The sequence below is a fragment of the Muscardinus avellanarius genome (genome assembly GCF_963383645.1).
Source record: "Muscardinus avellanarius genome assembly, chromosome: 2".
Taxonomy (NCBI): domain Eukaryota; kingdom Metazoa; phylum Chordata; class Mammalia; order Rodentia; family Gliridae; genus Muscardinus; species Muscardinus avellanarius.
In genome coordinates this window covers 54656745-54676689 of record NC_137787.1, presented here as the reverse complement: position 1 = coordinate 54676689, position 19945 = coordinate 54656745, and the positions used below count along the sequence as shown (strand labels likewise).

At 37.8% G+C, this 19945-nt stretch overlaps 1 protein-coding gene across 3 annotated transcripts in view; it reads left to right on the top strand.

The window, feature by feature from the left end:
- Nucleotides 1-7443: 7443 nt before the first annotated feature.
- Nucleotides 7444-19945, top strand: part of ITPRID2 (ITPR interacting domain containing 2) — a gene marked incomplete at both ends in the record, with an annotated part of 39090 nt that continues 26588 nt past the window's right edge. For all 3 annotated transcript variants that reach the window (XM_080690315.1, XM_080690314.1, XM_080690313.1), the window contains 8 exons: nt 7444-7654; nt 7939-7984; nt 11479-11528; nt 12406-12462; nt 14367-14406; nt 14495-14593; nt 16403-16611; nt 18086-18777. In XM_080690315.1, the coding sequence (XP_080546441.1) occupies nt 7444-7654; nt 7939-7984; nt 11479-11528; nt 12406-12462; nt 14367-14406; nt 14495-14593; nt 16403-16611; nt 18086-18777 (1404 nt within the window). The remainder of the gene's footprint in view (nt 7655-7938; nt 7985-11478; nt 11529-12405; nt 12463-14366; nt 14407-14494; nt 14594-16402; nt 16612-18085; nt 18778-19945) is intronic.

Below are 19945 nucleotides of genomic sequence, written 5' to 3'. Positions count from 1 at the left end.
ACAAAATGTTTTAGAGAAGCTTCTCTTTTGTTTATGATTTTCATTTTTCTATATAAATAAGAATAGAATGGACATGTTTATTGTTGTTTCTTTCTACTCTATGAGACACATAGTTAAAGTTGTAGCATAATTTATGATGACAGAAAAAGGATTAGCTGTATTATATCAGGAAGAGGAAAAACCAAAGAAGAAATGGACAAAGAAGAACAAAAGAGGAAGAGGAATTTGGATGAACACGGAGAAAGGCCTTGACTGTGGGGAAGAATTACAAGACAAGCCTGTTTTGGTAACTACTGTTACACTGAGGTGTTGTAATATTTACCATAGTGTGGGTACTCGACAAACATCTGCTAAGTGATTGAATGAAAAATGAAGCAATAAATGGCACACATCATGTGAGCAGAACTAAGCTCATGCTGGTATCCCATACATTCATAGGCAAGATTTGGACCCAGGTCACAACAGATATGCCACTAAAAGTATTAAATACATTAATTAATTAATCTGTGAGCCAAAAAAGAAAATAGATATATAAGGTTTGTAATTTCTTTTAATTTGTTAAGGACAGAATGGAGACATCACCTGCATTTAACCAAAACTTTTCCAACCATAGACCAACAGATATTCTGTTGAACTCTTGTAAATTCATTGGAGGGACTTGCAAATTTTGTGAGAGTAGGTATAAGTTGTGAGAGTTGGCATAAGTGAGTATGGTCCACAGTATCGTTTGTTATTTGTTGATTAATGCTTTGAAATATATTCATTTGTTGCAAAGTCTTTGTTTATATCAAGTTCCTCTAAAAATACCCGTGATGCATGTGTATGATTTTTTATGTTCAAGTTAAAGTGTTAAAATATTTACAATTGCTTCTCAAAGCTCCCTGGTAGGTAGGGATGCACATTGAACAGCTGATATAGATTGTTGTTCCTAACTAATTCTGTCACTCACTTATACTTTCTGAGCTCAGCTCTCTCCTCCCCAGTGAAGGCGTTACAGTAGGTGAACCCTTCCCCAGGAGTCCATTGACTTAGTGGGTCACCTGATCCTTATATTCTGACACCCAGTGACCACTGATGTCTAACAGGGACCCAAAGTTCTACACATGGTAGGTGAGGATGTGGGCTTGGCAGGGTTCTGTTCTACCACTTACTAGTATGTAGTCTGGGGCAAGTATTAACCTCTCAGAAACTCAATTTCCCTATTTATAAAGTGAGCAAAATACAAGCACTTATAGAGTTTTTGTATTCAGTGAGACAGTTTAAATTCAGCCCTAAATATAAGCCCTACATATTATAAATATATGTGTATAAATATCTGGCACAAAGCAAATAATTAAAAACATTCATTTTAAAAACAGTTATTTCTGTGGCTCCACTGAAATAATTGCTTCTAGGAATACTTCTCCAAACTGTTTATCAGCATCATTGTAATTATAGTATTTAAAGAGTTTTAAGGTACAACTTGGGCTGACTTGTTTTTTTTAAAAAAAGGAAAATCAGAGGCTTACGGGAGCTATCTTTAAAAATTAAGCAAAGGCCCGGCTGGGCGTGGTGGCGCATGCTTGTAATCCCTGCGGGAGGCGGAGACAGGAGGATTGTTTCCAAATGAAAAGGTTAAAAAGTAGGTCTGGGAGTATAGCCCGTGGGAGTGTATCTCGGAGGTAGAAGGGCTTCCAGGAACCCCAGTAACACCAAAAAAAAAAAAAAAAATTAAGCAAAGGCAACCTCTGTGTTAACCTTTACCCTGTGGTAATTTTATTTAATAAAACTATTATTAAATATAAAAATGTTTTAAATTGTTTGAAGAGGCTAATGTAATACAAGCCAAATATACAACCCAACTACAAAGAAATTTTAATAGTAATGTGCTTCACATTTCAGTTGGTTTTGACACAGATTTTAAGGAAAATGTTACTTTTGCTCCTGGTTCTTAACAGCAATAGATACTAACTCCCCTTATGTAGATTACATTTATTTTTTATTTTTTATTTTTATTTTTTTGCGGGTCTGGGTGTAGAACTCAGGGGCATTCAACCTCCAAGCTCTACCCCCTGCCCTATTTTTTTATTCTTTATTTTGAAACAGGGTCTCACTGAGTTGCAGGATGCCTCAATAAGTAGCTGAGGCTGTCCGTGAACCACGATCCTCCAGTCTCAGCCTCCCGAATGCTGGGATTATGAGCGTGCGCCACCACGCTTGGCTTGTAGATTACATTTATTTTTGTTTGTTTGTTTGTTTTTGGTGGTACTGGGGTTCCTGGAAGCCCTTCTACCTCTGGGCTACACTCCCAGACCTATTTTATATTTTTGAAACAGGGTCTCTTACGCCAGCACGGCTGGCTTCGAACCTGCGCGATCCTCCTGTCTCTGCCTCCCAAGCGCGGGGGTTACAAGCGTGTGCCACCACGCCCGGCTTGTAGATTACATTTAAATAAAAATAAATGAGACAGAATATTTCCTAGATGGGAAAGATACGTTTTGAGGGCTTTATAAATTCTTATTTTATAATTTAAAAACAATTACTTAGCCATATAAGTGAAGGAGAAAAATTCCCCCCAAATGTGGGAAACAAAGGACTTTGCTTTGCTTTTTACTGCAGCAGGAAATTTCTGTTTGTTTATGCTGACCCTAGTACTTCCATAGATTGAATTTCAGACATTGAGTTTTCATTCCCTTTACCAATACTTGTCACTCTGCCTCCTGAAAAATGATAATTTGCAAGGAGTTCAAGGAGAATACCTGCATAATTAAGTCACTGTTTCTTGGCTTGGTCCAATAGCTTGAGGATGTACCTTTTACAAAAAGAAGACATGTCTAACCATAGAGTCCTCTATAGTATGTATGAATTGGTGCGCAATAATATACTGAATAAACCTGTGTGAGAGATGATTTAAGGATTACCAAATTTTATAGCAAGAGTCTTTCGTTAGCATTGAGTGTTTGCGAATGTCTCCTTGTTGATTCTAGGTTTCTTCTCACTCATGAGATACAAGCTTCAACTGATCTGTTGCAGGTTGTGGAAAAGCAATCACTTTTCTTTCTGCTATAAAGTTTCCTACACAAAAGAGGGTAAGTGATATGTTCTACAAATGGAAATATAAGCACCTATGTGAATTTATAAATCTTAAATACCTGCATCTTCAATATTCAAAATGCATTGTATTTATTGCAATAATTCAACTTAAAAAGTTTCTCAGGAACTAGCCTATTATTTTCTATCTCCATAGGCTCATTTTCTTTAATACTTTATTATTTAACTTTTATGAGAATTTCTTTATTTCAAAAGTAATTTATTATTTTTGAGGTGCTAGGGATTGAACCTAGGGCCTTGCACATGCTAGCACTGACTATACCACTTAGCTCCATCCTCAGCCCTAAAAGCAAATTTTAATGATTGCGTACTGAATTTATATACAACTTTCTAATAATTACTGCAATTATTATTTATCTATCAAAATGTAATCAGAAAAAAGATTGTTAAATGTATATACTTTATAGCATCTAAATTAAAGAGAGACAGAAAGAAGGACTTAAAATTGTTGCTAAGCTATTGTAGATCTATGGGCGGAGCCCCTTGTCAGAATTCTACTTAAAAAGGTGCCCTTATTTTGATATCCTACCTGTTCAACCTGGGACTTTTTAGTTGGTGACAGAAAAAGGAATTCATGGAGTTGAAATTAAGAAATATCCCCAAATGGTTTACCAGAATCCTGTCTGAAGTTGGCAGAAGCTCTGCTCTCTCCCCATTTTGTCCACCCTCAAACTTGCCAAGCCTTGTTCACTTTGGCTTTATTTTAAAAATGCATTTCTGGTGAGTGAGGAAAGGTTTTGTACTGTGTTTTCAATGACTCACCCAAAATAACTCCATTCAACTTGTAACCGGTCTTGTTCTGAATGCAGATTGTGTTTGCTCTGAGATGGGGATGGAGGAGCTGCAAAAGGGAGATTAGAGAAGGAAGGCCTGGTGGGAAAGCCCAGTGCACTTCATATTTGTTCAGGTTCAGTCACACATCAGGAGAAGTGTGTGTGTGTGTGTGTGTGTGTGTGTGTGTGTGTGTGAGAGAGAGAGAGAGAGAGAGAGAGAGAGAGAGAGAGAGAGAGAGAGTTACAGAACTATTATGAAGTCTATCCTATCTCAAGCTTTTTTAGGATCCATCAGTATTAATATATAGTTCATCTGGTCAGCAACGTTAACTTTTTCTAGTCTTCATAAAACATAGAAGGGAAAGTTTACATACAAATAAAGAATTCCTAATATATGCATAGGGAACAAATGAAAAATTTCAAAAAGTTCTAAATGGATCCAAAGGAAAGTAATCATACACTTAACACAAGAGCTAGAAAATAATCTTCAATTCTTAAGAAGAAAAAGTGTATACATAGATTGATCACATTATAGAACAGTGCTAACACAGGGAGGCTCCATAATAATATGCCTGTTTCATTATATACTGCAAAAAGATCCTTAATATCTTGGTATTGATAGAGACAAAAACATTTTATATGGATACATATGCATTTTTTAAAAGCTTTCCTGATTCAAATTACCAGATATCTTTAAAAGCAACATTTTAGGGCAGGACCAAGAAGAAATAACAAAAGGGATTGATTTGAACTTGAAAAATCTCAAACTTGAATATCTAGGTTTCACAGATGAACTGCAAATATTTTGGCTTCCCATTAACTATGTCTAGTAAATAGGATTCCAAACACTCTTTTGAGTTGTGTTCTAAACTTGTGAAACAGACCAAGTAAAGCTTATTCTGTTACATAACCTTGCTTCACTCCATTGCTGATGAAGAATCTATGAGCTATTCTTACCTGTTGCTCAGAAACACAAAACTGAGCCACTTGGAAAGAAAACAAGCTGGCCATAAAATTTCATTGCAGTGAAGGTAAATTTGGCATCATTTGGCAAACTAAAGAAATTATCATCTGAGAATAAGTTATAAAGCTGACAAGGCTCTGACATGAACAAAATCAGAAAGCACATAAACTGTTAACTTATCCAGATTGTGTAAATAACTTGCAAAACAAAATTCTAGTGGTATTAACACCTTCTTCTCCTTCTGAACTCTATTTGAGAAAATATGGAAAGTCAAAATAGCAGGTTGTTATATCTTCGTGCTTCCTTGAAAGGATAAGCAGTTCATCCAAAAATTATTGAATTTTTGCTAATATGGAAACTGCTAGTAATAAGTAACAGGCTGGATGCATAGATCCTAACCACATCATTTCATTACCTTAACATATCTACAATAACTAGAAATACTAACAACCAGAAATAATGTAATGATTAATAATGGCTCACAGGAATATATCAATGACCTTATCAAAATAAATTAACCACACTTCCTTATGGTTCAGCTGCATGATCTGTAAGTACATCTTTAAAAGTTTCTGAAGTCTTCACCCTCATACATTTTTCCTTTCATTATTTTTTATTCTATTGCAAATTATTACTCTAATATTCCTATAAATGTCAATAGATATATAAAGAGACCCAAATGATTTCCAGTTTAAATGAATTTTAGAACTACTAGGATAAACAAAGCTAAATATTATGTAAAAATAATTTGGGGGGCTTCTCAAGTCTTTAACGTTTATTGTAACTGGGATGAAAGTAGAAGAGGAGCAGGGGAATATAATATACAGTGATTTCCAGAGTTACTTAACATAGAACAATTTTTAACAAAATATAAAATGTTCCTTTCTATTTATTTAACATGCAATTCTACTTATATTACACCTCCCTTTTGTCTTAATAAGAAGTTAAAATTTGATACAACTGCAACCCCACCATTCTTTAGATTCCAAATTATTAAGATTTTGAGACAAATTTTTTGATTACATAAATATTAATGAAGAAATAATACTTTGACTAGAACTAAAAGGCCTTGCTTACTGTATAGTAAAACTTGTAATTTTGAGGTTTGGAAATGTAATTAAAGTAATTAAACCAAGCATACTGTTTCACTTAAGAAAAAGCTTTTCCATTTAAAATTGCATAATTTAACCAGAGTATGTTTTCTGTCCTAACCTGAATTTATTTCAAGTTTAAAGTACAGTTACATAAGCATGAAGATAGATGCCATTCACTAGTATAAAAATAATCTTCCATGTAAAATTGATCTAGTTTTGCTTTTCACAATATAGTATTTCTCATAGCCGCAATGAACACCTACTTGTAACCCTCACATCAATCTGAGAAGGTAGTTATAATTGCTGTTTCACAGGTGAGGAAAGTGATTACCAGAGAGACTGGCTGTCTTGCCCTAGGCAATATAGCTAGTCAGGAGGGAAACCTTTCAAACATTGACACAAAAGACCCTACTGTCTCCATGATATGAAGATTGTATTTTAACTCAATGATTTCCTTTGTTGTCTAAAAATGTATTGAAACAACAGGAAAATTAATTAAAATAAACAGACTATTGGAAAGTGGCCATAGTTTTCTTTAGCGTATAACCAACTACAAGAAAATATTGGAAGCCTTACCTAACACAGTATGCTTAGACGGTTTAGATGTAACAGGAAATACTGTCTCTCGATAAGTTATTCCGTGTCTGATTTTGGATAAATTTGAGTCTTTTTGTTCAGGAGATTAAAAAAAGGGGGGGGGGATGCAGAAGCTCCCTTTAAACATAGTTAAGAATCTGGACCTCATCTGTTCCTTGTAGCATCTCATAATCCCCAAATCCAAGCAATACCCCTTTGCTTTTCTTCACCTCTCTATGGGCAAGTTCAGTGAGACATTTCCAGAGGGTGCCTCCTCGAATCACTTTTATCCCTCACATTACCCCGATAAGCAAGCAGGAGAGTAGCACTCCACAGGACCCTGGGGACTAGTTGACACCACCGGGCGTGCGCCTCCTCTCATTCTTACCCCAGTCCTGGGACCTTAACTAGGTGGCTCTCGGCAACTCCTTACAGGATAGGTTTCAGGGAGCCCGAGCCGACCCTGCTTTCGCGCGGGGGCGTTTTGCGAGACTCGGCCTGCCCACTGGGTCGCTATTTTAGGACGAGGGAGGAGGAGGAGGAATGGAGAGGAGACTGCTAACCCAGCCGGGCGGCCGGGCCCGCGGGCCGCACTCCTGCCGCCCAGCGCGTCCCGGCCGGAAGGGGGCGTGGCCCGGGCGCGCGGGCGAGAGGGGCGGGGAAGGGGCGGGGCGAGCCGGGCGGGGCGGGGCTAGGAGGCCGGGCGGGGCGGGGCGGGGCGGGGCGGGGCGTGCACCGCGCTGCGGGCCCGGGCTCGCCGCGGGGGCGGGGGCGGCGCGTCCTGCCTCCCGCCCGGCCCGCGCTCGCGCCGCGCCCCCCGCCCGCCCGCGCGCCCGCCCTCCTCCCGCGGCGCCCGCTGGGCCCAGCCGGGCCGGGCGCTGACAGCAGGGGCGGGGGGCCGGGTGTCCCGCGCAGGCTGCGGCCGGCGGCGGAGCCCGGTGCCACCATGAGCCGGCCCCTGGCGGCGGCGGCGGAGGCGGAGGAGGAACTGGAGTGGCAAGTGGCGAGCCGGCGGAGGAAGGCCTGGGCCAAGTGCCGCAGCTCCTGGCAGGCGTCGGAGACGGAGGACCTGTCCACCGAGGCGACGACGCAGGACGAGGACGAGGACGACGAGGAGGACCTGCCGGGCGCCAAGCTGCCGGCGGCGGCGGGCCGAGGTGGGCGCGGGCCGTGCGGGCGGCGGAGCCGGCGGGGGCGCCGCCGGGGTCCGGGCAGGGCGAGCCGGGGCTCTGGAGCCTCCAGGGGTCGCGGGGGCCAGGGGGGCTGCGCAGCCAAAGGTCCCGGGCGCCGGGGTCCCGGGCCGCCCCACCTCCTGCGCGCGGGCACCGCTGCCGCCCGGCTCCCTTGGGTGGGCACCTCGGCCGGCGGGGGCTGCGCGTCCCCCGGACCTCCGTGCACAGTCCGGCAGGCTCAGTAACGCGCCGTCCCGCTCTGCCCGCAGGGAACGTGCCCAACGAGAAGATCGCGATATGGCTCAAGGACTGCCGGTGAGTGGGCCGCGGGCGCGGGCCGGGTCCTGGGTGGGAGCCGCGGACCGGAAAGCGAGAAGGCGGATCGCTTCCTCCTAGGAGCGATTAGAAGCGCGAGCGCTGCGGCCGCGGGTCGAGGGTGGCCGCGTGGACTTTGCAGTTGGCAGCACTTAGGCTGGAGATCAGACACCTGAAATGGGTCCTGGAGCCCAGATGCGATGTTGGCGTTGTTATTTGAAAGAATTCTCCTATTTCGCAGGACCTGTTCTTTTGCTTTTGTTTTGGCATCTGTACATCTGGGATTGAATCGTTTTCCTTTCAAACGTGGGTGAGAGAGTTGAGTTTAGTTTACTTAACTAAGCTACCACGAACTGGGCTTTAGTTTTACTTCTGTGCCTTTATTCTGTTTGGGGAGCTGTTAAAATTAGCTAACTTTATACTCGTCGTTTACTTCTTGGACACGGATTTGTCACATGGCACTGGAATTCACAGGAGGAAATAGAGCTTTGAAGGCATTCAGACTGCATAAATCTGTTTAATTATGTGCTTTGGCAACAAGTCCAAAAATGTTTGATAAAATACAGAGGAGATGAATCATATTGCAAGTGAATCTGACTATGGTAAAATGTGCTTGTTTCATTTTTTGTTTCTAGTTTATTTGCTTAGTTATAAAACCTTTCACGAAGAATGTAGCTTTCTAACTTTTGTTGGTGTTTGCTTCTGAGCATATTTTTTATTTCTCAGTTTAGGTTCACCTCTATGTTTTGTTGAAATACTAGAATAAGAGAGTTTTTGGAAAGTGAGTCTCATATATATAAATTTTAAAATGTTCTCCCTTAAAAATAGATGAAATATGCCTGCCCCTGTATTAATGCCATGTTTTGATTAATTAACTGGAGCCTTACTAAACCTCTTCACCATAGAATTCCTATTATTTTATTGGGGGTGTCAGATTCTAGAGGTAACATAAAGTATATAGACCTTCTTAAAGATGAACAGAGGCAAATTCTGGGATGGAAATCATTCTCAGATTAACATTTCAGCTCAAATTTAACCCCCTGAGTTCCAGATTAGGAGAATATGACTTTAGTTATAAGGTCACTCTACTCAGAGCATGAATCAAGATATCCTAGGAGCCAGGCCTGACCTGATGGTGGCACATTCCTGTAACCCCAGTACTCAGGAGGCTAATACAGGAGGATCCCAGGTTCAAGGTCAGCCTTAGCAACTTAGGCCCTCAACAGAGAAAGAAAAAGAGAAAGGGAGGGGGAGGGAGGGAGAAGAAGAGAGGGAGAGGGAGAGGGAGAGGGAGAGGGAGAGGGAGGGAGAGAGAGAGAGAGAGAGAGAGAGAGAGAGAGAGAGAGAGAGAGAGAGAGAGACAGTTTTCAAACACATAATTTAAAAATAGGTCAAGGACTGAAGGTGTAGCTAGCTCAGAGGAAGAATGCCCCTGGGTTCAGTCTCCAGATGCGTGCGCACATGTATAGTGTGTCACTGGTTCATTTAATTCTTTAAAAATTTTCAGTCTGTCTTGCTCTAGCTACAATCCTAAATACAATAATGGCTCACTATTGGTTGCTTAAAATAGGTTTTGCTTTCAAAATACGCTTGTGGTATTTTATTATTTATATTCAGCTCATATTCAAGAGTTTCTTTTTAAATAAGAGCAAGATAAAAATTTCATTATTTTCTGATGTATTGGAATTAAGATTGTAGGAGAGGTCTCATTAGGTAGAAACAAATAAGTATCTTTCCAGATAAATACAGTAGAAAAAATGCTAACATCCACTAGGACATATTATTTCTGAAAATTCCAGTTCTGTTACTCAGCTGATTAGTGTGGATGCATTCTATAGCCTGCTGCTGCTTCTCTCATAGTGTTCTTTCTTGTCCCTACAGTTGCACCTGTTCTCTACAAAAGTGCATTCATTTGTATCCAGGGAAGCTAGAACTAGTGGTCTCTTAATGTTAGCTATATTATCATTACATTTCACTGCTAGCATATGTACAACTGCATTTTTTTAAAATAGCAGTCTAGGGTCATTCCCAGTGTTGGGCATCTATGTATTTTTTATATTATGTGCAGATGACCCGAAGAAACTATTTTCTTCCCTTGATAAGTTCTCGAATATTCACTGTTTTCCCTTTACTGTCCATATCCTAGATAAAGACACCACTTTTTTTCCCTTAAAGGGAGTGTTTATTTTGATAGTCATTTCTTTTTTGACCAAATGGAAAAAAAATGTTTGAATTAGTGTCTAAGGAGAGACACTTTTTGATAGAATTTGAAGGGGGAGTTACTATAAAAATGGAGACTTGTTTTTGAAGGAAAATACCAACTATATTCTGCTTGTTTGCCATTTTTCATTAGTGGGTACACCAGTAGAGACATCTGCGGACAGAGTAGTACAGTGTTTTGATCCAAGAAAAAAGCCAGCAGCGATAAAGGAAGACTTTTTAAAGGCGTAGATTTTATTAAAATATATGCAAAACTTAGCTTTAAAGTTTTGCTAAGGTCTTTATGGTAATTGTTTGTGATTCTTTTATATTTCAAAATCACTGATTTTCCAACAACTACCATTTCTTGTACATTTACTCACAGAAAACATTAACTTTAAATTGGTGTCTATGTAACGTTTCTTTGAAACGCATACTCATGATTCATCCCATTTCTGATGTTAATTTGTAACAGTATAAATTTTTACTAAAATATTATATTCATAAAAAGAACTCATAAAATAAAGCACAGTTTCTTATTTCAACTTAGTTTTGAGAAAAGTAAAAGCATTTTTGTATTTGAAAAACAAGCTTCTAGATAATTTGAGTTATGAAAATGTGATAAAACTTTAGCAAAGGCTGATTTTTAATGTTAATCCTTAAGAAAATATTTAGTAATTTTTAGAGTTAAATGAAAAAGATAAATGAAGATCTTTTTAGTTTAAACATAAAAAGTTAAGCTTCTCTATGTCAGAAAAGGTAATTATTGAGGTAGAGGAGGGACCAGGTGGTGCTCTGAATGCTGGTAATAAATTCACAGATAAGGTTTAAACAAACTCTTGTGCCTTGTTTCTAACCAGACTCTAAGTTTTAAATTTATTAAGGTTTAACTTACCTGTTAGTAAAGATTTTTTTTTTTCGAATTCTGTTTCCTATTTCTGTGGAAGGAATTGAAAAGATCAAACTTTTAAAGTATCTATTGTCATTCTCTTCTACTTTGTAATGTTTTTGCAAAGAAAATGCCAATTCATATAATTTGTAATTGCCATTCTTGCTCTTAATTGCTGGCAGATTAGATGTGTAATGAAGTCATTCCTGGTGAACTGAGTTGGCAATAGGCATTTGCTTAGTTGGTAGGATATTACTTATGTAATCTGCTCACATTCCTGTGTTTGGGGAGGAGAGTTATATTGGTTAGACACTTGCTTAGCTATAACACTTTAAGTAAGGCTGTGTAGTGACGATTCTCCAGATGGCTTTTCACAAGACAGGATTCTATGCTTCTTTGTTTTCAGTACACCTTTGGGAGCCTCACTGGATGAGCAAAGCAGTAGTACACTGAAAGGTAAGAAAAAGTTGCTTTTCTAAGTCTGGTTTTTATGAGAATTCTCTTCCATTTATCCACTAGGTGAAAGTGTATGTATGAATATTATATCCGTAATATATAAAATCATAAAATTATGTGCATGTTTATAGTTTGCTGTCCTGAACGAGAAGTCCAAAGGAAGAAACTTTGTCATGAACCATAAAATGGTAAATTTAAGCAAGTTACCAAATTTACATAATGTGAAATGTATATTTTTATTGCAGTCAGATTGTATGAAGATATTTTAGAGACTAATACAGAAACACAATGTGTAAATATAAGGAGAGTGCGTATCGAATGAAGTAGGTCAATTTTAGTGCAGTATTTCTTTGCTTACATTAACTGACATAACCACACCTGAAATTTTACCACCTGTGCAAGACGAAATTCTCAAGTTCAAAGTACAACAAGAATGTGCAGGTAATGGCAAGGCATATAACACATTTACAGTGTCAGGAAAATCTACCTTGCGCTCCTAATTAATGCAGAGGGGTTGAGAGTAATGACTGCTCCAGGACTTGAGTCTGTTTTTCTATGAAACATTTGGGTAAGATACATTATCTACTTGAAAATCTTCAGCGGAATAAGTATAAAATAGACTTGGCGTCTGAGAACTCTACCTGGACACTGGACACAGAGTTTTGTTTTTAAGATAAAATGAAAGCTTATGCTTGTTTCTTGAAATTACCTGATCATAATAATATCTGACTCCATTAATAGCTGAAATATTTCCTTGTTCCTATAATAAAGTATTTTGCTTGGTCAGTTTGATTTGACTAAAACAAGGTTTTTACATGGTGGGGGGAGAAGAACAGAACAGCAAGATGAGTTTTCTGAACTTTCACATTTCTTTCAGGTGTGCTTGTGAGAAATGGAGGAAGTTTTGAAGATGACTTGTCATTGGGAGCTGAAGGTATGTTTCTTTGGATGAACTGTATTCCCATGTAGTTTTAAATATATATTTTTTTAAATGGAAAAGTAGAGTGTTTTCAGGTTTATAGTCTCGAGAGCTAAACTTAAAGGTCTTAAAAATGCTCAGGCACAGTTCATAGTACTTCATTTTATATGTTAATAATCTAGTAATAGTCTATTGGATATTTGTAGGAATGACTCTAAAACATCTTCATAACATGTTTACATCTATTTTCCCTGAACTTAAATGCTTAAAACAACTGTTTGTGACAAACTGTGGTGATATAACCAAGAGGAGAACTGTCCTGAGGAGGAAGGAAGCTTAAATATTTATACACGAGAAAACTAAAGTGAAGCTTATTTTTAGTGTAAAGTGGACTCTGTTATACAGCTGCAACTTGTCTTTTTCTTTGCATTTAAGTGTCTCTCTTTTCAAAAACCCTTCTGCTTCTCCCCAGTTTTTGATTAAAGGACAAAAACAAAATAGCAGAGTTGGTAGAATTTAATTAGAAAGCATTATTCTAGTGTCTTAAAGTATTTTAAAAATGTGTTATTTTTTTAAATTTTCTGAGTTTATATATTGTTTTCCTGTGGGTTCATCATAAAGCTTCCCACTATGTAAATTTAGGATTTTTAATTTACTTTTGTAGTGTCTTAAAAAAGAAATTTTATAGCTCATTGACTATGTTTTATCAGTTGAGTAGGTTAGTAGTAGCTGTACAGACTAGTATGCTTACATGTGCTTTTTTTTTAAAGAAAGTTTAAAGGATTTTGTTAACAGTTTAAAAATTTAAATTGATAAAGAATCTATCCACTGAATTTAATATTGCTTGCTATTTTATATTCATCTGTAAAAGTTACTTATTTAGAACTTTCTAATAATGAATAGTCAGAAGATGTGGAAGTTTTTTATTATTTTTGTCAATATATTTTCAAAGAATAAACTCTTCACCTTTTAACTTTGCAGTCAACATATTGAAACATGTTTCTAGGCCCATATTAAAATGTATTTCAGCATTATTGCAAATATTTTGATATCTGCCTTGGTAAATTTATAATATTGAATGGTTTTATAAAAAATCAGAAACTAATAAAGAATCCCATGAAAAAATGCAGCTATTATGTTGTTTTGCTGAAAATTATTTCAAAGCTATTTTCATTCCTTGAGTAAATATTTAGTGAGTGCTTTACATCAAGTGGTTTTCTGGTAGATTTATTCCCCCCCAAAATGTTGTCATGATCTTACAGCTCAGAAATAACAAAACAAAACAAAAACAAGTATGCTGAAATAGATACGACTGTAATTAATCTCATTTTTATGCTTTCCTGTAAAGATTAAAAGCAGTAAATTTAACTCTAAACATTAACATTGTTTAGACAACGATTAGTTGAAAAGCAACTTTTAAAAAAATTATGTTGAAATGAGAAAAATTTCAAGTTGTATGTATGAAAAATTGGTTGTAAACTTAAAACACACTTTAGAAATAGATACCGCTATCACATCAAATAATGCTAAATCATATTTTATTCTTTAGATATTTCTCATTAACACCTTTTAAATTAATAGTATTATATATACCACTTAATATGCATATCTCTTTCATCTTTTATAACCTGTTAAGCAAATAAATTTAATTGGTTAGCCATAATTCTTTTTATTTTAAGCACTCAAGTAGAAATAATTTTATGTTGCCAGAAAGCAAAAACAGCCTTCAAAAGCTGTTGGTCCTCTTCTTAGTGATGTGTATATTGCTTTTAATAATGCAGATTTAATGAGCCAAGACAAGACTTTGACATAGTAGGAATTTAGCTATACTATTTTAGGTAACTTGTTTTTTTGATAATTGTGTTGTTGTTATAGCCTGTCTAACAACTATGCTATACATTTATTCTTTTGACCTGTAGCCAACCACCTCCATGAAAGTGATGCCCAAATTGAAAACTGGTATGTAGCAGTTTTGTTCTATTCCTTTTTAAAAAATGAAGCACATTAGTGAAAATAAAAGTTTTACATTATCTTATTGTGTTTATAGCAATAATATCTTGGCCAAAGAGAGAAGACTCCAGTTTCATCAGAAAGGGAGAAGTATGAATTCTACTGGGTCTGGGAAAAGCAGTGGGACAGTTTCAAGGTAACTCCTTTGAAGCCATGGTGGGCTCACACTGGGAAGACCTGGTGGCCACTTTTTCAGTCTTAGATCTGACCTTAATAGAATGAAACCAAAAGGAACCAGAAATGTTCCCTGGGCCAGCATAACAGAGGAGATTCTTTTAAAAACACAAATAATGTATATAATATTGCTGGAATCTCTTAGTGAGTATTAGAGCCCTCAACCACCAGAAAGAGAAACTTCATGGTAAAGTAACTTCTACTTGTGGAGAACCAAAATCTCTATTTTGTTAGGGACTTGGGTTAACTGTGACATAAAAATCAGAATGAGCTTTTTAAATTTAAAACTTGATATTTAGGAATAAATTTATTTTCAAGTTACTAAACCAAAGATTTAAAAATTAAGTTGAAGCCGGGCATGGTGGTGCATGCTTGTAATCCCAGCTCGTGGGAGTCTGAGACAGAGGATCCCACAAGTTCAAAGCCAGCCTCAGCTACTTAGTGAGCCTCTCAGCAACTTAGTGAGACTCTGTTTCCAAATAAAGTATAAAATAGGTCTGGGAGTATAGCCTGGAGGTAGAAAAAAGCCCCTGGGTTCTACCTCCAGGACCACCCAAAAAAAAAAAAAGAAGTTAAAATAAACTGATGTGTGGACTCATGTAACCATTTTATTTATTTATTTATTTGTCTGGGTTGTTTTTTTTTGTGTGTGTGTGTGTGTGGTCCTGAGGTTTGAACCAAGGCATTCCACCTCTGAGATACATCCCAGTCCTATTTTATTTTTTATTTTGAAATGATGTAAGTTGCCAGGCGTGGTGGCGCATGCTTATAATCCCTGCACTTGGGAGGCGGAGGCAGGAGGATCGCGTAGGTTTGAAGCCAGCCGCACTGGTTTGAGAGACCCTGTTTCCAAATTTAAAAAGTAAAAAAAAAGAAATGATGTAAGTTGCTGAGGTACTTCTGTAAGTTGCCAGAGCTGGCTTCATATCTGCAATCCTCCTGTTTGAAACAGCCTTCCAAGTACTGGAATTACTGATGTGCGCCACTATGCCTGGCCTGTGACCATTTTAAATGGTTATCCAGATATTTGTATTGCAATCTGAACATTTCTCCAAAACAACAAGTATCCTCCTGTTTAAGTGCCATTTCTAACTTCTCTGTTTTCTTCAGTGAGCCTTAGAAAGCTTGGGTTATCACTAGAGGGAGAAGGAAGGGTAGAACATGTTTTAATTCCCAGTAGAATCAGGGAAAGAACTTACTTTAGTGTAACTTCTGTCCTCTTTGCCTTTCTCCTACTTCCTGAGTGGAAGTGTTGGGAGTTGGAGGTAAGCTCCTCCCTTCTTCTCTGATGATAGGTTGTTACCTTTGTTGCCTCTCCTAGAGCAATGAAAACAGGAAAACTGAAGTTTCTCAATATGTTCCTCAGTACCAAAGCTCTACCAGTTTCCTCATGTGTTTTTCCTTTTCATTTCTTCTTCAGTATATTTATTTCTTATTCTGCCTCATTTGTCATCCAATTATCTTAATGCTTTACTGGAAATCTCTTAAAATGACAAAAAAGATAAGGTGAGGAATTCTGATGGAGTCTCTGTGTATTTTTAGGAATTAGCTTCCTCCCCCCAACACTAGCAGCCTGAGAATGAGCCTCTTCTAAGGGTTTTGTATCCAGTTAGTACACGATGTATTAGGATGCTGAAATAAATCATAGTTTAAAGAGAAAAAGCTGAGAAAAAGATTTTTTCACAGGAAAGCAAGGATGTAGAATCATATATAATGTGATATGCACTGTAAGTTTACTTTATATCTTGATGTTTCATTTGTTTTTTTATAGTGTTTCGGAATTATTGGAACTTTATGAGGAAGATCCTGAAGAAATTCTTTATAATCTTGGATTTGGACGAGATGAACCAGATATTGCTTCCAAAATTCCTTCCAGATTTTTTAATTCATCATCATTTGCCAGAGGAATAGATATTAAAGTATTTTTGAGTGCTCAAATGCAACGGATGGAAGTAGAGAACCCAAATTATGCTTTAACAAGTAAGGTTTTTAAGTGTTAGCATATTATTATTTTTTTAATGTTGCATCTACAGCAAGGTAGTCTTATTTTTAAGCCTTATTGCTTTTTAGGAATAGCACTGGAAAGTTAACACAAAATCTATTTTACTTATTCTGAATTTTTATTATTCTACGTATAGAGAATAAGTTCTTTTCCTCCTCCCCAATGAGTTTCCACTCATTGAAGTACCATAACTTACTTGCTTAACCTTGTACTTAACTCCACATTGCATTTGTCCAAGAAGGAAAGAAGTAGGGGAGTGGCCTTGGTAATATAAAAGGAAATCAGTCTGTTGTAGATATTCCTCTGTAACTAAAATAGCATGGCCAATTTGACCATATATATATTAACCTTAGCTTATTTTATCTATTGATTAGTGGTTCAAAAATTGAATTCTTTCAGTTTTTCATAGAATTTAAAGGACTCTATAAATATCCTGTACCCCAAATTAGATGTAAAGTATATACTTATATTTTCTCAGAAAACATTTAGAAAGGTCTTATATTCTTTTCTGATTTTTTTTTTTTTTTTTTTTTTTTTTGCAGTACTGGGGATGAAGGGGATGAATCCCAGGGTCATTCTACCTCTGAGCTACACCCCTAGTCCTATTTTTTAAAATTCTTTATTTTATTTATTTATTTATTTATTTATTTATTTATTTATTTATTTATTTATTTATTGGTGGTACTGGAGTTCCTAGAAGCCCTTCTATCTCTGGGCTACACTCCCAGACCTATTTTTACATTTTTATTTGGAAACAGGGTCTCCTAAGCCAGCGCGCATGGCTGGCTTCGAACCTGTGTGATCCTCCTGTCTCTGCCTCCCAAGCGCGGGGATTACAAGCGTGTGCCACCATGCCTGGCCTAATTTTTTATTTTAAAACAGGGTCTCACTGAGTTGCAAAGGGCCTCGCTAAGTAGCTGAGGCTGTTTGCGAACTACAATCCTGTCTCAGTCTCCCAAATGCTAGGATTACAAGCGTGCACCACCATGCCCAACTCTGGATTTTTTTTAAAATTATAAATTCTAGCCAGACACGGTGGCATACACTTGTAATCCCAGTACTAGGGAGGCTGAGACACGAGGATCACAGATTTAAAGCCAGCCTCAGAAATTTAGTGAGGCTCTCAGCAATTAGTGAGACCTTATTTCCAAATAAAAATTAAAATAGGTCTGTGGTGTGTGTAGCCTGGAGGTAGAAGGACCCTGACTTTCAGTACCACAAAAAAAAAAAAAGAAAGTAAATTCTATTGTTTAGAGTAAAAATCTTTCTCCTCCCAACCCAGTGACTAAAGAAGTTTAAAGGTTAGATAAGGAAAAAATATAACTTTATAGTAGTTGCCATCTAAGTTCAGTTACTAGAATTCTAAACAATAGACAATAGTTCAGGTTTTATATATATATACACATAAACATACATATGTATACTTAATATTATATGTTTTTCTCTTTGTAGGCCGCTTTCGTCAAATTGAAGTGCTTACTACTGTGGCCAATGCATTTTCTTCTTTATATTCCCAAGTGTCTGGGACTCCCCTGCAGAGAATTGGCAGTATGTCCTCAGTGACCTCTACCAAGGAGACAGACTCACCCCCACCTTTAACTCGAAGTAACACTGCAAATCGTTTAATGAAAACACTGTCAAAACTGAATTTATGTGTTGATAAAACAGAGAAAGGAGAAGGTAGTGGTTCTTCCACAACAGTTGAAAAAGGAAAGATTTTAAATGTTTCAGTGATTGAAGAAAGTGGCAATAAAAATGATCAAAAGTCTCAGAAAGTTGTAAAGAAGAAAGAGTCCTCTTCTATGCTGGCTACAGTTAAAGAAGAAGTCTTGGGCAGTTCAGTGGTAGCCACAGAGAATGCTGACACTGACAGGCTTTCTGATGAAGCAAAGAGTAGTTTTAACCAGGAAACTGAAAGTGAACAGAGAAAAGAAACTCAAAGCCAGGAGAGTGGAGCGCGTGAGGAATCTGGTGTTACGGAATCTGAGTTAGGTTGTGATTTCAACACATCTGGCCACAGTGACAGCAGTCAGCTGAAAAATGCCCATATGTTTGCACCTGAGAAAGAGCCTTCAGCACCACTGGCAAACCCATCCATAAAAAATGTAATGATGCACCAGAAGGATTCCTTTGAAATGGAAGAGGTGAGTAAAAAATTAGTAACACTGGCTCTAAATAGCTTAGGAACAAAAGTACCCCTAAATGTGTATGAAATAAGAAGCAGCTAATAGAGTCATACTAGAAAAACTCATGCTAATGTTGACTCTGTAGGTTCATATTTCAGAAACTAAGAGCTGATCCCAGATCTATGTGCTGAGAGGTAATGGGACCACTCATCAGCCCCCCTGCTTCTTCTGTCACCCACTTACTGACATCTGACCTCTAACCCCCTTTTTTCTCTCTAGTGTAAGGTTTTGATGCCCAGAAAGCCCTGGAGAGTATATTCAAATTCAGATCAGTATTGCATAATAGTGAAAGATGCAGGCTTTGGAATCAGGCAGGACTTTGTGTTCTGTGTCTTTGCCACCCACTGCTGTGTCCCTGGGTAAGCTTTTCTTAAAGCATCTCAGTGGTAAGGATAAGGGTGAAGGAGGTTCTCAGGTAGGTGTTGGTGAATATATGTGTGTGTGTGTGTGTGTGTGTGTGTGTGTGTGTACACACACACACACACACACACACACACACACATACATACATACCTGAAGGAGAAGATCAGGAACCTCCAGGAAACAATCTTGAGAGGCCACTGAATAGGATTTCTTCAAATACAGACGACCAATCATTTACTCACTTTATTTTTTATCCATTGCTATTCCTGCTACTTAACATACATTGCCAAATGAACATGACCAAGTGGTTCAACTAAAACTCCTTTTGAATAGTAGGAACAGATGCTTACCAGTTCGAGCTGTGTAACCCCCAGGTAGGAAAGTGAAGTTGCCCAAGAACCTACCCTGTAGGAGGCTCTGTGCTTGGCCTTTGAAGCTCAAAGCAGACAAGAGTCTCATTTTACATATCAAGAAGCAGAGGCAAATGTGTGCTGGTGAAGAGCTGGGGCTACAAATTATATAATGTGCAATTTTTGTTTTTGTAATTTTATTACAAAAAGATACACTTGAGCTATAGTTCCTCATTTTAAGATCACATGCCATTATTTTAGGGAATTGGGAAGTGAGATAATTCATTCTGCCCATAAATGTGCTCTATTATGTATTTCTAACAGTGAAGATTTTTTATTTACTGAAAAATTTCAATTGCTGATAAAGTTACTTACCATTTTTGTGATCTTTGAATGTCTTCTGAGATTTTGAT